The following is a 13052-nucleotide window of genomic DNA, read 5'->3' as shown; positions in this document are numbered from 1 at the left end:
ACTAGGGAAAAAGCGAGCACAGAGTTAAGCAACTAGCTAACTCGTTACTGTTTTATCAAGATAAAGGTTCGTATCGACCGTGGGGGACGGAAGAGATACAGCCGAGAGAGGGGGGGAATGTTATATGTTATTAAATCCCTTCAGGGGGTGAGGCGGTAATCGCTTGCTGGTAGGTTCAATACCTGCCTATGCAAATATCCTGTAGGTTCTGACAAGCGGCAAGGGACAGAGCAAGCCAACGACTAGCCCATCCCAGTTTTCCCGATTCCCGCGAGACCAGAAGAAGATGGAAGACCAAAGATCCCATGCCCATGGCCACGCTACTGGTTTCAGAAGACAGATCTTGCATGGCCATGAGCCGTTGGTTGAGAGATCGAGCCGGCCGGCACCAAAATATAACATCCGGGAGGACAAGAAAGATGCCCAGGATACCAGTTCAAGTTTGAGGTACAAAAAAAAAAAAAAAAAAAAAAAAAAAAAAAAAAAAAAGGAAGCAAAGAAAAAGCAAAAAAAGAGCAATCGGAGCAGAAGCAAAAAAAAAAAAAAAGAGTCTACTTGGAAGAAAAAGCAAGACTCCCCTGTCATCACATGTGGCAGAAGATGAAGCGTGAAAAGAAAAGAAAAGGGCAGAAGACGAAGAGCCCTGGGTGTCCACGGGGGAATCTGGTCAGCCGTTCACGTCCGCAACCAACCACACCTAAGGGACTCGTTATTGTTAGTGAGTTACGTTCGGTTCTTGATAACAAAAAAAAAAAAAAAAAAATTGGAGCTGTCCTTTTGTCCTTGGTCTTGGGTACAGCAACTTTTGGTGTGCAGCAAGCGCCATCGCTCTCTCTATCACATCGCATGCAGCTAAAATAAAATGGCGGAGAAGCAGAGGAAAGCGATGGCCCAGACCATGCAGGAGGAAGAAGAAATGGTCAGTACAGCCCATACTTTCTTGCATACGAACCACCGCCGGGGGCAGGGTACTGGGTACCGGGGACTTGGGGGCGGTGGCAGCAGGGGGGAGGTATCAGATACCTACCCCTGATTATAGGAAAACGGGTTAAAGCTCATGCTAAGTTTTTCTTCTTAGCATCCCAGGGAGTTCGCAGTGGGAGGAAAGTATATATCATCGGATGTACATGCTGATGTACCCGGATAGCTTGGGTGCTGAAATTTTTAGGTACATATAGAAGTGTACTGTATATATGTATGCACGTATGTACATGGTCCGGCTGCGCGCAGGGAAAAGAAAGGAAAGGAAGACGAGGGGGAAAAAGAAAGGACGGAGCTTCACCGCCAGAGATGAGATGGATGTACTGCTTCTTCTTCTTCACCGCTTGAGGAGGGAGATGGGCTGTTGTAGGCGGGCAGAGCCTGTAGTGAGTAGCTAAGGAGGAGGAGATGCTCGCTGGCAGGGGAGGGCGCAGAGGCAGCGCACCCCGAGGGTAAAGCCGGAGCTCACTAACGACTCTGACTAGCCGTAGCATCAATCTAAGCTGGTCCTTACAAGAAGCTAGGCCACTGTAGGGCGAGTTGAGTGAGTAGTAGAGATACGATGCGCTATACATAGACGTAGACAGAGAAAGAGAGAGAGAGAGATAGGACCTTGCCACCCCGAGGCAGCCTTCGTCCCTTTGAGCACGCAGTCTGAGCTAGTCAAGTGTAGCTAGCTAGTCGAGGCAGTCGACGGCCAGGCTAAGAGAACGTATGTATGTCCCCGTGGCCAGCGTCGAGAGGCGATCGTCTTTCTCGCTCGACGATAGTTAAGACGACCAGGGCAGCCGCTTTCGCTTTCGCCTCTTCTCAACGCTTTTCCCTCCGCCTCCGCTGCCTCCGCTGCTTATAACCAACTAGCGAGCTGCTCTGTCGACACTCGCTCTCTCTTTCAGCTCGCTCACTGCAGTCGCCGGCGTCACCGTCACACTCGCCGGGCCTATCAGCAGCTCCGGGTCTGTCGCATCTTTGTCTCTTGCTGCCGGCTGCTGGCCGTCCACCGAGTGACCTTTGCCTGTCTGTGCCTTATTATAAGTGACGTCGAGGTTCGCGGCATCTCTTATTTGCTGCCTTTGTTCCGCCGGCCTTCTCTTCGGCCCTGTGTGGTACCTTGCTTCTCGCCATCTCGCCGTCTTCAGTCTTCTTCTTCTTCTTCTCTTCTTCTTTTCCTTCTCACGGCCGTCTTCCTCTGTCTGGCTTTTGCAGCTTGTAAGCTTCTCTCTCTCTCCGTCCCTCATCGCAAAAAAAGAATAACATCCCCCCCCCGTCCCTCTCCCTCTCCACCCCCCACCTGCCGCGTAAACTGGTACCTGTTCTTGCGGCCGATTTCCCTCTTTTTCTCTCCTCTCCTCCTTTCTCTCTGTCCGTCTCTCTCTCTTCGTCGTCGTTCACGCTGTCCTTGTTCTGTCGCTGTCTCTTCCTCTTCGTGGCTAATTCATATTCGGAAGCTTCTAACAGCTTGTTTCGTCGTTGACGTCGTGGTCTTTTCTCCCACCCTCCGCTCGCTTTTTTTTCTTCAACTTTTATTCTATTTTATTTTTTTTTTCTCCTTGCTTTTCTTCTGCTCTCCAGCTCTTTTTTTCTTCTTCTCTTCTTCCGAGCTGCAGATAAACAAAAAAGTGCCGAGTGTCGACTGTCAGGTCTCCTTTGACATGAGCATGAGCATGAGCATGAGCATGAGCATCAGTCAATTGAAGTAATCTTCCCCTCTCCCCCCCGCGCTCAGCAAACCGGCTGTCGATTTCGACTCTCCGTACAAACCACCGAGACCGAGAGAGCGACAGCGAGAGGGAGAAGTGTGCGTGAAAGAGGAATAAGATAGCTATGGGCTCCGTCAGCATTGACGGCCTGGGGCTGGCCGCTCATCAAATGCAGCCTATCAGACGCACATTGGACACCCTCCATAACTTCTCTCCCGTCATCTTATTCGTCGTCTTTGCTGTGGCATTCGTCACAAACACCATCATTGCAAACCGGAGGATCGAGCCCAAAGCGCAGCATACAAAGGGTGCCAGGACCGGGCCCGGTGGCAGGCCGCTGCCCACGCGCATGAGGAGCGCTGCCGTGCTGATTGCCCGCAAAACCCCCGACTTCTCGCCTGCCACGAAGCTAGCTTTCAAATGGCTGGCCGTGGGCGTCCTGTTCAGCTTCATTGCCGAGGCCGCCATCCATGTTGCTCACATTGTGCTCCATCGAAAGGACCACTGGTGGTGTGGTCAAGCAGTTGTAGTGAGTACAAGCTTTTTCTTCTTCTTCTTTGTAGTTGATGTTGTTGATGCTGTTGACGAAATGACGTCTGTTCAAAAGCTGCATGCTTAGTCGTGCATCTCCCATGCTGTGGCCGCTAGGGGGGGGGAGGAAAGAGGAAACACTTCTGCTTCTAAACTAACTGCTTGCAGATTCATGTGGTCGGCACTTTCTTTGTCCACACTCTGGTGCTGATATCTCTGATTGATACTACTCCCTCACCAACAGTGGCCCAGCTCATCACCTGGATAGTCTCTATGCTGCTGGAGCTGGTCATCCTGGCCCTGTTCCTTGATATCAACACATCGCCGCACCACGAGCCCGTCGTTGGCGACCCGCTCGGGGGCCCGCTCAGAAAGGGGCTGACTACCTGGGAAGCCGGTCTCGTTGTCACAGCGAGTGCCCGGATCTTGTTGCTCGTCTCTCTGGTTGTTATCTACAGCCTGACTTCCTATGCCTTGAAAGCCGGAGCTCAGAACAGCGGGACTGCCACAGAGACTACCTCACTGCTACACTCTGGAAATGGCACTGCACACGCCAACGGTGACCGTTACGGTGCTTCTCATCGACACCTCAAACATGACGACGACGACCAGCCCGAGGAAGACGGATGGGTGCGGCCAAAGACACTGCCGTCTACCAGCTGGTGGGAGTACATGAGCGGCTACTCGCTCTTCTTCCCGTACCTTTGGCCGTCCAGGTCAACCAAGCTGAAGTCAATCGTTGTCTTCTGTTTCTTCCTTGTCATACTCCAAAGAGGCGTTAACCTCGGAGTTCCCATGCTCGTTCGTAACATCGTCAATATCCTTGCCCAGGAACATGGAAACGAGTTCTACGTTCCATGGGGTACCATTTGTCTATACGTCATCTTCCGCTCACTACAGGGCTCCCAGGGCCTTATCGGGTCCCTACGCTCCTTCCTGTGGATTCCTGTTGGCCAGTACTCCTACATGGAACTCTCAACCGCCGCCTTTGAACATGTCCACAGTCTCAGCCTCGACTTCCACCTCGGCAAGAAAACTGGCGAGGTCCTGTCTGCCCTGGGTAAAGGTAGCTCGATTAACGGCTTCCTTGAGCAGGTTACATTCCAGGTTGTGCCGATGTTGGTTGACATGTGCATTGCCGTGGGCTACTTCTTTGTCGAGTTCGATGTCTACTACGCATTGGTGGTAGGCATCATTACCTTCTTGTACCTCTATCTCACCATCCGCATGGCCCAGTGGAGAGGTGAAGTCCGACGCATGATGACTAATGCTGATCGCCAGCAGGACGCCGTCAAGTAAGTCCATCTCCCTGTTAACTCTCCTTATCCACCGTTACTTGTACTAATCGGTGTAGAAATGATTCAATGGTTTCCTATGAAACAGTCAAGTACTTTAATGCTGAACCGTACGAGTTCAACCGATACCGTGGTGCCGTTTCGGACTACCAGGCCGCTGAATACCATGTCCTGTTTTCTCTTCAGTTGATGAATACTTGCCAGAACACCGTTTTCATGCTGGGTCTTCTCATCACTTGTTTCATTTGCGCTTTCCAGATTGCAAATGGCCAGAGAGATGTTGGTCAGTTCGTTGGCTTGCTCACATACATGTCCCAACTTCAGGGGCCTCTAAACTTCTTTGGAACCTTCTATCGCTCGATCCAAGGAGCCATGATCAACTCTGAACGACTTCTAGAGCTGTTCAGGGCAAAACCTACGGTTGTTGATGCACCTGATGTTGATGAACTCCGCTCCTGCAATGGCGGAATCGAGTTTGACAAGGTACACTTTGCATATGATAGCCGCAAGCCGGCCCTGAATGGACTCTCCTTCGAATGCAAGCCTGGTACCACCACTGCTCTTGTAGGAGAGTCAGGCGGTGGAAAATCCACTGTTTTCCGTCTTTTGTTTCGGTTCTACAACTCTACTTCTGGTCAGATCCGCGTGGACGGCCACCCTGTCGAGAGTGTGTCTATCGACTCGCTCCGCCGACACATCGGTGTTGTTCCACAAGATACCGTCTTGTTCAATGAAACCATTATGTACAATCTCAAGTACGCTAACCCTGGGGCAACCGACGAGGACATCTACGATGCATGTCGTGCAGCCAGTATCCATGACCGCATCCTCACCTTCCCGGATGGTTATCAAACCAAAGTTGGAGAACGTGGTCTCAGACTGAGTGGCGGAGAAAAACAGCGAGTCGCAATCGCTAGAACGATTATAAAGAACCCGCGTATCATTCTTCTGGATGAGGCTACCGCTGCCCTCGATACCGACACCGAAGAACATATACAAGGCGCCCTGGCTACCCTGTCCAAGGGCAGAACCATGCTTGTCATTGCCCACCGTCTCAGCACGATCACTACAGCGGATCAGATCCTTGTCCTCCAAAACGGACAGGTTGCCGAGAAAGGTACTCATGAACAGTTGTTGGCTATGAAGGGCCGTTATTCGAGCATGTGGCGTAAACAGATCAAGGCTCAGCGAGCTGCCGCCGAGGCACAGGTCCTGCAGGACCGCGCGGAACGACTGAGAAGCAGTTCCGTGGTGGCTGGTGGTGGTGAGGATAGCTCCAGCCAGTCAGACGAAGATAGGCATGCGGAGACTACCGCTCGTCCACGCCCAACCCTGTCACAGCGCTCTACCAAAGCTTCCGAGGCTAAACCTGCCGGACCTTGAGAACGGCGACACCAAACCTGAAACTCCTATTCTCGCTTGTATTTCCTATTACCTTTATATCTTACTCGACAGTTGTGACGACGTATACGGCCTCGCACTAACCTAAGCATCCATTACGGCTACAGGCAAAGGGGACTGGAGGCATTGAGAATTGATATCATTTCCTGGCGTTAGCAGTTTATAAGACATGGGTTTCCAATGGCGCAAAGCGGTTTATTTGCAAGCATCCTTATTTTACTCCTCATACGTTCCGTTTCTCTTCCCTTTTATTTCCTAGTTCTCGATTTCCTGCCACGCACGCTCTTATACATCCCTTCTCCACTATGTCTTTTATAACTATTTGCCATTCAATTCCCCCATTCCCTATCAACAACAGCGCCTTCTATGTTCCTACTTCTCCTTCGGGCGGCCTAATTGCGTTATTAATGGTAATGTCTCTTTTATTATTCTATCTATCATTTCCTTTCGTCTTTTTCCCTTCTCTTCACTCTTTCTCTTCTCTCTTCGAGGACTGACTGGATGTTTCTTCGTCCCCCTTTTTCCGGGCTGGTAAAACCAAAAATAAAAGGCGAGGCAGGATAGGAAAATTTAGAAATAACGGCGAGCGTCTTCTCAGTGGTCGCCGAGGGGCTGGTTACGGGCTATTTTATATAGAATGGTTAAAAAAAGCATTGTTATTGAGATAACCAATTTACAAAATGCGTTGTGGAACTGATAGAAAATACAAAGTTCGTTTGCAGAACCAAGTTTTAAACGTGTGAAAGAATGCCAAGACTTTTAATTCATTGCTTGATAAATAAAAATAAAAATAAAAAATTTAAAAAATTAAAAGCCAAAAAGCGACCTCAAATCTACAACATCTCGACTCCCGTCTTTATTTAGCAACTCCAGGTCACCCATCATCATGCATTCACCATCAACATTACTCCTCCGCTCCCTCCGAAGCGTTATTTCAAAGAGCATTTCTCCCTCATCTCAGCTGTCGTACGCCTCCCTCCAACCGAGAATATCTCGATGTCTTCTCAAACCCACACCCGCCAGCCTCCGCACTTACACCAGTGACAAAAGCAATCCTAACCCCAACATCCGCGCCCAACCCCGTCCACGCGGTACAACACTATCATCAGCAGACCCGAAGCCCAAATCAAACTACCGCGGTCCACCACCTGAAGGAACAGATGCACAGCACATGACGGATCTTAACTCACTGAACATCCTATCAGGTGCAGCTGTACCTGCAACGGCCATTGACGCATGCCATCATGATGGATTTCAATTGAATAATGGCGTGCGAATTGCGGATGGGAATGGGTGTTTACTGATTGATGGGGAGGTGTTTGTTTGGAAACCGTGGGAGGCTGCGCCTGGCAAGGAGAGGAGCTTTGTTAATGAGAAGGGACAGTGGGAGGTGCCGGAGGCTGCTTGGGGTGCTCTACGTCTTTTATGGCCTAAACCCGGTATGTGTTGGTTGAATACCGGACATATATACATCTCCTTTGGAAATGTCCACCGTCCGAGCCATTAGTATATGGTGTGCTTACTTTACGTTAGATCTGCTGATTCTGGGGCTGGGTCCCACGATGCGCCCCATCTCGCCCGAGACTAGGAGGCATATCAATAAATTGGGCATAAGGGTTGAGGTTCAGGACACTAGGAATGCAGCTGCGCAGTTCAATCTGCTGGCAACAGAGAGAGGCGTTCAAGAAGTTGCAGCCGCCTTGCTACCTATTGGGTAGAGCGGTCAGTTGTTACCCTCAACAGCCATATTTTTTTCTACTAAGTAGCCTTGTATTATACAGCTATGTACTATAGATATTAAGCATGAATAACGTGTCCTGTAAATAATCGTCTCCAAACCCCTGATTACGCAAGTTAGTTTGAGCCTTTGCGGGTCATGTGCGGCAGTTCCCTTTCACGTGACCCTATCGCGACAGGACTTCGATTCCCCAGCTTTTGGCATCTCGGAGGCTGCAACAGGGTGTACGAAGTACCGAGTACAGGACAACCACGCCGTCCTTCCTACCACCGTATCTTATGTGGGAGCCTCGGTGAGCCTTTCGTTCCTCACGCACATATATACTCAGGCCCGCGTTGGCATATACAACGATGGCGTCCAACGACCCTCGCCCATCGAACGACACGGACCGAAACGATGAAGAGTCTACCCTTCTGACCGGGCAGCGGGTCAGCCGTACTATCAACGATGACTCCCGTAGTAGCCCTAACTTCTGGCGTCAAGTTGGGCTCTTTACTTGGGCTCTTGTTGCTACTGCTGCCGTTATCGTCCTTGCAATCGTCTACCAGCATGACCATTCTCTGCCCAAAGACCCCCATAGAGCTAGGCACACTGGGAAACGGAACATGATATTCATGGTATCCGATGGCATGGGACCCACGAGCTTGTCTGTGACTCGCTCTTTCAGGCAGCATGTTGACAAGCTTCCTATCGATGATGTCCTGACCCTAGACAAACACCATATCGGATCATCCAGAACGAGGTCTTCCAGCAGCCTGGTGACAGATTCGGCCGCCGGAGCCACCGCCTTTGCATGTGGAAAGAAGAGCTATAACGGTGCCATTTCGGTTCTTCCTGACCACTCACCCTGTGGAACCGTCTTGGAAGCTGCTAAGGCTGCAGGTTACATGACGGGTTTGGTCGTCACTACACGTATCACCGATGCCACTCCTGCCTGCTTCTCTTCTCATGTGAACATTCGTGGCTATGAAGATTTGATTGCTGAGCATCAGCTTGGTGAATACCCTCTTGGTGTACAAGTTGACCTTATGATGGGTGGAGGTAGATGCCACTTCTTGCCCAACTCTACCTCCGGGTCTTGTCGTGCCGATGACAAGGATTTGGTCAAGCTTGCGCAGTCCAAGGGGTTCCATTACTTTGATGACCGTAAAGGATTCGATGCTTTGAAGAAAGGCGAAGCTGCCAAACTGCCGTTGCTAGGTCTCCTGGCCCCAACTGATATTCCTTATGAAATTGATCGACGATACCGAGAAAAGGAGTTCCCATCCTTGGAGGAGATGACCAAAACTGCCCTCAAGGCACTTAGTGATGCCACCAAGGATAGCGAGCATGGTTTCTTCATAATGATTGAGGGCTCGAGAATTGATCATGCTGGCCATGGTAACGACCCAGCTGCTCAGGTCCATGAGGTTTTGGCATACGACAAGGCATTTGCAGCCGTTCTAGAGTTCCTTGAAAACGACTCTACCCCCGGTGTTCTTGTCAGTACATCCGACCACGAAACCGGCGGGCTGGCCGCTGCAAGACAGCTCCATGAATCATACCCAGAGTACCTTTGGCTTCCCGATGCTCTTGCCAATGCTACTCATTCTTCCGAGTATCTCGAGCCCAAGCTGAACGCCTACCTCGAAGGAAAAGGTCATAGTCAATCCCGAGAGGAAAAACGCAAATACATTCGCGAGGAATTCATCCAGCCTGCCCTAGGAATCGTTGATATTACCGACGAGGAAATTGATCGTCTTATCGATAACACCGGCAGACCTGCTGCATATCTCTTTGCCGACCTTGTAAGTCGCAGAGCCCAGATAGGTTGGAGCACCCATGGTCACTCTGCCGCTGATGTTAGCATTTTTGCTTCATCTCCGCACGACGCTCTCCCACTGGTTGGTAACCACGAAAACACTGAAGTGGGCGGATTCATCGCTACCTACCTTGACCTTGACCTAGATGCTATCACCAAAAAGTTGAAGGGTGTTAAGACTAAGCCCTCAACTAGCAGTGAAGAATCTGCACCCGACTACTCTTGGATGGGTAAACCGCTTGACAAGAATGTGATTGTCGATCAGCTTGATACCTATCACGGAGACTTCAAGCGTCGTCTAAGAAAGAGAGGCCCTGATGAGGAGCCTGTCCATCAAAGACGATCAGATTGTGGTTGTGGCAATCATTGATAGACTTTCTGCTATTCTACATCTGTTTCTGTTTTCTTCTATAAGCTTACTTATGTGCCGTCTTACATTTCTGAGTTCCTAAGATTTCGTGCTTCACATCGGGGGCGGTTTAATGATCGTTTGTAGACTACTTTTCGTGCTTCTTATGTTCGATTCCCAAGACCATTACTAGACACAGTCTATATACCTGAGAGTAATACGAGCGATATTCTCACGAGATTCCATCTTTGATAATAGACTCGTAGCCTCGGTGGGTGGACTAAAGGATCCGTTTGAGCCTCCCCCCAAAGGGTCGCCCTTGGCCAATTACCTGATAAAACAATTTATTAGAATTTTCAACGGCCCGTTTCTCGAAGAACATGCAGCCATCCTCCCAGGTCAAATACAAACTTTCTCTAAGCTTTATTCAATAAACCAGCCACACGAAGGACCACGAGCCAGAAGTCGAAAAAAGAACAGAGACACAGTTCCTCCCAAGGGATAAATACCAAAGGACCTCCATCCATATGTGCCTGTGCCACCCATCCACTTCACAATATAATACTGTCGTTCCTAAACCACCTCTCGAGCCTTATACGACAGTCAATGCAGGTATGGTTTCTGAAATTGTAGCCAACAATACTATGGTCTGTTGGAGCACAGTGGAGGAGATCGTCAAATGGGATATCATAGCAGGCTCGTTCCTGCGGGTCATTAATTCGAACAAGTTGCTGGAAAACGCGAGTACAGAATGTGTGGAGGAAAACCCCTTGGCACTGGCAGAGGTATCTAATCATATAATATCGACACATTGTACTCGCTAGTACCCCTATGTGGACTCGTTAGTTTGGATAAAAGCCTTTGGGTTAAAGGGATAAGGCCATACTGTAGATGTATATGGTATTGTTTATAAGGAGAGCTATGAAGCCCCCAGGGGCACTGTTACTCTGAATTGGTGTGCTTTTCGTCCAGTCCCAGCTCGTTGTAGCTCCTTTATTACTAACATAAATATAAATATTAGTATTTCCTTACATATCCCTAGATAGAGGGCATATGTAACTTACTAGGACTCAAGAACTGCAGCTAAACTGTTCTTGTTTTGAAGTTGACGTGTGAGCAGATCAGTAAGTAGTAAGTATGTGAGGGATAGGCAGGGTGGAGCTAAGAAACAAGCAGATATCAAATGATACTGTTTACTCGCCAATACAACACATGTTTTGGCTTGACTGAAAACTAATGATAAGCAAGGGCCGGAACAAGGGCCACAAGGATAAAAGTGCCCTATCATTCATCATAACAGCTAGCCAGTAATTCTAACGTGGGCTAAAAAGCTGTTTGCTTGAGTAGTTAGCTAAGAGGGTCCTTGATTGATATATGCCAAATCCATAGAGGAAAGGGTAAAATGGCAGTGAAGTTAGGTGCGGAATTGCGCTCAGCCTCTATCTAGGGAGGAAAATGATAGAGTGGAAATCATAAAGAGAGATAGATTGCTTCTTATGCTAAGATGATGGGTATTCCAAAGCTAGCTGGGTATGTAGCAAGGTAGCAAGCCAGTGGGAAGTGCTTGGTTCCTTAGATATGAGGGGGGGGATAGAGAATGACTAATGACTAATGGATAACAACCGTAAGGCAGCAAATCTAGCATCACATTTCTAGGCAAGATTGTCTAGAATGGATAGCCTAAGCAATCTAGTTTATCCTGATGCTTTTTTTGCATAGTAAGTAGAATGGATCCAAGTAGGCAGACAGCTGGGCTGGGCTGTCAAAATCAACCCAAGCTCAGGCACCTTCCCTGCAAAGCATTTTCCTAGCATGTTCAGAGCAAAGAACGCCAGGCCCAAAGTATTGACCGGGCCAACATAAAAAAGGCAGCCACGTTCAGTATTCCGAGACCTTTATATGGCTGTCTCTTGTTTGTTATAGGGGGTTACTCGGTAACATGCAGCGAATAGGAAAGCCCTGCCAGCCTTAAGGGATGCATATATCTAGCACGTACATGCGAGTGTTTCAAGGAGTTCGGTAAGGAAAGCTTACAGCAAGCCATAGCCAGTTGCAAAAATAAGATCTCCTGCGCCAGAATATGCATACGGAACGATGATATTGGAAAGGATGTTTGGAGTTGATGCATGATAGACGTTGGGCGAAAATAAATAAGGTTTATAGTTTAAAAATAAGCAAAAATACATTAACTAGTTTAAGGAGGCTAAAAATGGACCAGATAATACATCAATCAACCAGGAAGGGGACGAGACAGGGAGACAGGGGTTGCTCTACTTGAGATGATCAGCGAGAGCAGGCGGAGGGGATCGGAAAAATAAAGGCGAACATGACCAAATGCGCTGAGAGGCTTTGTATAATGGGGAATAGAGGGTAAGATCGCAATAGAAGTAGAATAAAAAAAAAAAAAGGGGGGGGGGGGGGGGACATAAAAGCATTAACAAAAAGAGGAGGGTAAGAGGGTAAAAGGGGGGTGGCTCAAAATATATATACAGCTGAGACTGTTATTACAAAGTTACTAGTGCCATTATGGCAACGAAGACAGCAAATAGTGAGCCTTGGAGGACTTGGTCTCCTGGAGCAGAGGCGCCGCTCGAGTTGCCGTCGCCGCCGACAGGACCCTGGGTGAAGCCGGACTGTTGGGGAGCAGAAGGGTTGGAACCACCGTTACCGCCGCTGCCACCGTTGTTACCTTTCTCACCGTCACCTGGTCGCTTGCCATCGAGGCCGGGACCAGCACCACTAAGACCGGGAATGACGGCAACTTCGGTGGGCTTGGGTGGGTTGGAACCTCCCTTTGTAGGGCTTGGGTAGTCCTTGTCCTTGTCTTTGCCATTGCCGAGGAAGGACTTAAGAACGGTGCTGTCGTCAGTGATCTTGACGGAGCCTTCAGTACCGCTGTCATCGGTGTAGACGTAGGCCTTGCTACCTTCGACCTTGGCGCTCTTTGGAGGGTCGTAGCACTCGATGGAGACAGAGTCAAAAAGTGCGTAGTAGTAACCGTTCTTCTGAATGTCTTCGGACTTCCAGTCGACGAGGCCTCCGGCCCAAGCGATGGTACCCTCTCCGTTTGTGGACAGACCGGCCGGCCAGAGGGAGAGTTGGACACGAGCGGGTGTGGAAGGGTAGTTGTACTGGTGGGTGGTTTCATTCATCGTGCTATCACGATCGAGAGTACGGATGACCTTGCCGTCAATGCTCCAGGTAATTGTTTCCGGCTTCCAGTCGATCTCATAGGTATGATACTCATCGAAAGTAT

At 49.3% G+C, this 13052-nt stretch overlaps 4 protein-coding genes across 4 annotated transcripts in view; 3 read left to right on the top strand and 1 right to left on the bottom strand.

Moving 5' to 3' along the window:
* The first annotated feature begins 3105 nt into the window (after window positions 1-3105).
* TERG_06212 (uncharacterized protein) lies at window positions 3106-6624 on the top strand. Its single transcript, XM_047748569.1, has 2 exons — window positions 3106-4507; window positions 4567-6624. Exons 1-2 carry the CDS (start codon window positions 3486-3488, stop codon window positions 5888-5890), a joined length of 2346 nt encoding a protein of 781 aa, XP_047604554.1. The 5' UTR covers window positions 3106-3485; the 3' UTR covers window positions 5891-6624.
* Window positions 6625-6794: 170 nt separating this feature from the next.
* Window positions 6795-7626, top strand: TERG_06211 (uncharacterized protein; the record flags this gene model as incomplete). Its single annotated transcript, XM_003233168.1, has 2 exons — window positions 6795-7347; window positions 7442-7626. The coding sequence occupies 2 exons, from the start codon at window positions 6795-6797 to the stop codon at window positions 7624-7626; spliced, it is 738 nt and encodes a 245-aa protein (XP_003233216.1).
* A 370-nt stretch (window positions 7627-7996) lies between these two features.
* TERG_06210 (uncharacterized protein) lies at window positions 7997-9817 on the top strand (the record flags this gene model as incomplete). The annotated part of the gene is made up of 1 exon (XM_003233167.1): window positions 7997-9817. One exon carries the CDS (start codon window positions 7997-7999, stop codon window positions 9815-9817), a length of 1821 nt encoding a protein of 606 aa, XP_003233215.1.
* Window positions 9818-12300: 2483 nt separating this feature from the next.
* TERG_06209 (uncharacterized protein) overlaps window positions 12301-13052 on the bottom strand; it is a gene marked incomplete at both ends in the record, with an annotated part of 978 nt that continues 226 nt past the window's right edge. Inside the window, one exon of the mRNA XM_047748568.1 lies at window positions 12301-13052. Coding sequence (XP_047604553.1) covers window positions 12301-13052 — 752 coding nt within the window.

This window comes from Trichophyton rubrum (genome assembly GCF_000151425.1).
Source record: "Trichophyton rubrum CBS 118892 genomic scaffold supercont2.7, whole genome shotgun sequence".
Classification (NCBI taxonomy): domain Eukaryota; kingdom Fungi; phylum Ascomycota; class Eurotiomycetes; order Onygenales; family Arthrodermataceae; genus Trichophyton; species Trichophyton rubrum.
Note: the sequence above shows the minus strand (reverse complement) of the source record. Positions and strands in the feature narration are given on the sequence as shown.

Coding starts and splice junctions, on each gene's coding strand:
- TERG_06212 (XM_047748569.1), top strand. CDS start 3,486: ATGCTGCTGGAGCTGGTCATCCTGGCCCTGTTCCTTGATATCAACACA. Junction 4,508..4,566: donor CGCCAGCAGGACGCCGTCAA/GTAAGTCCATCT, acceptor TAATCGGTGTAG/AAATGATTCAATGGTTTCCT.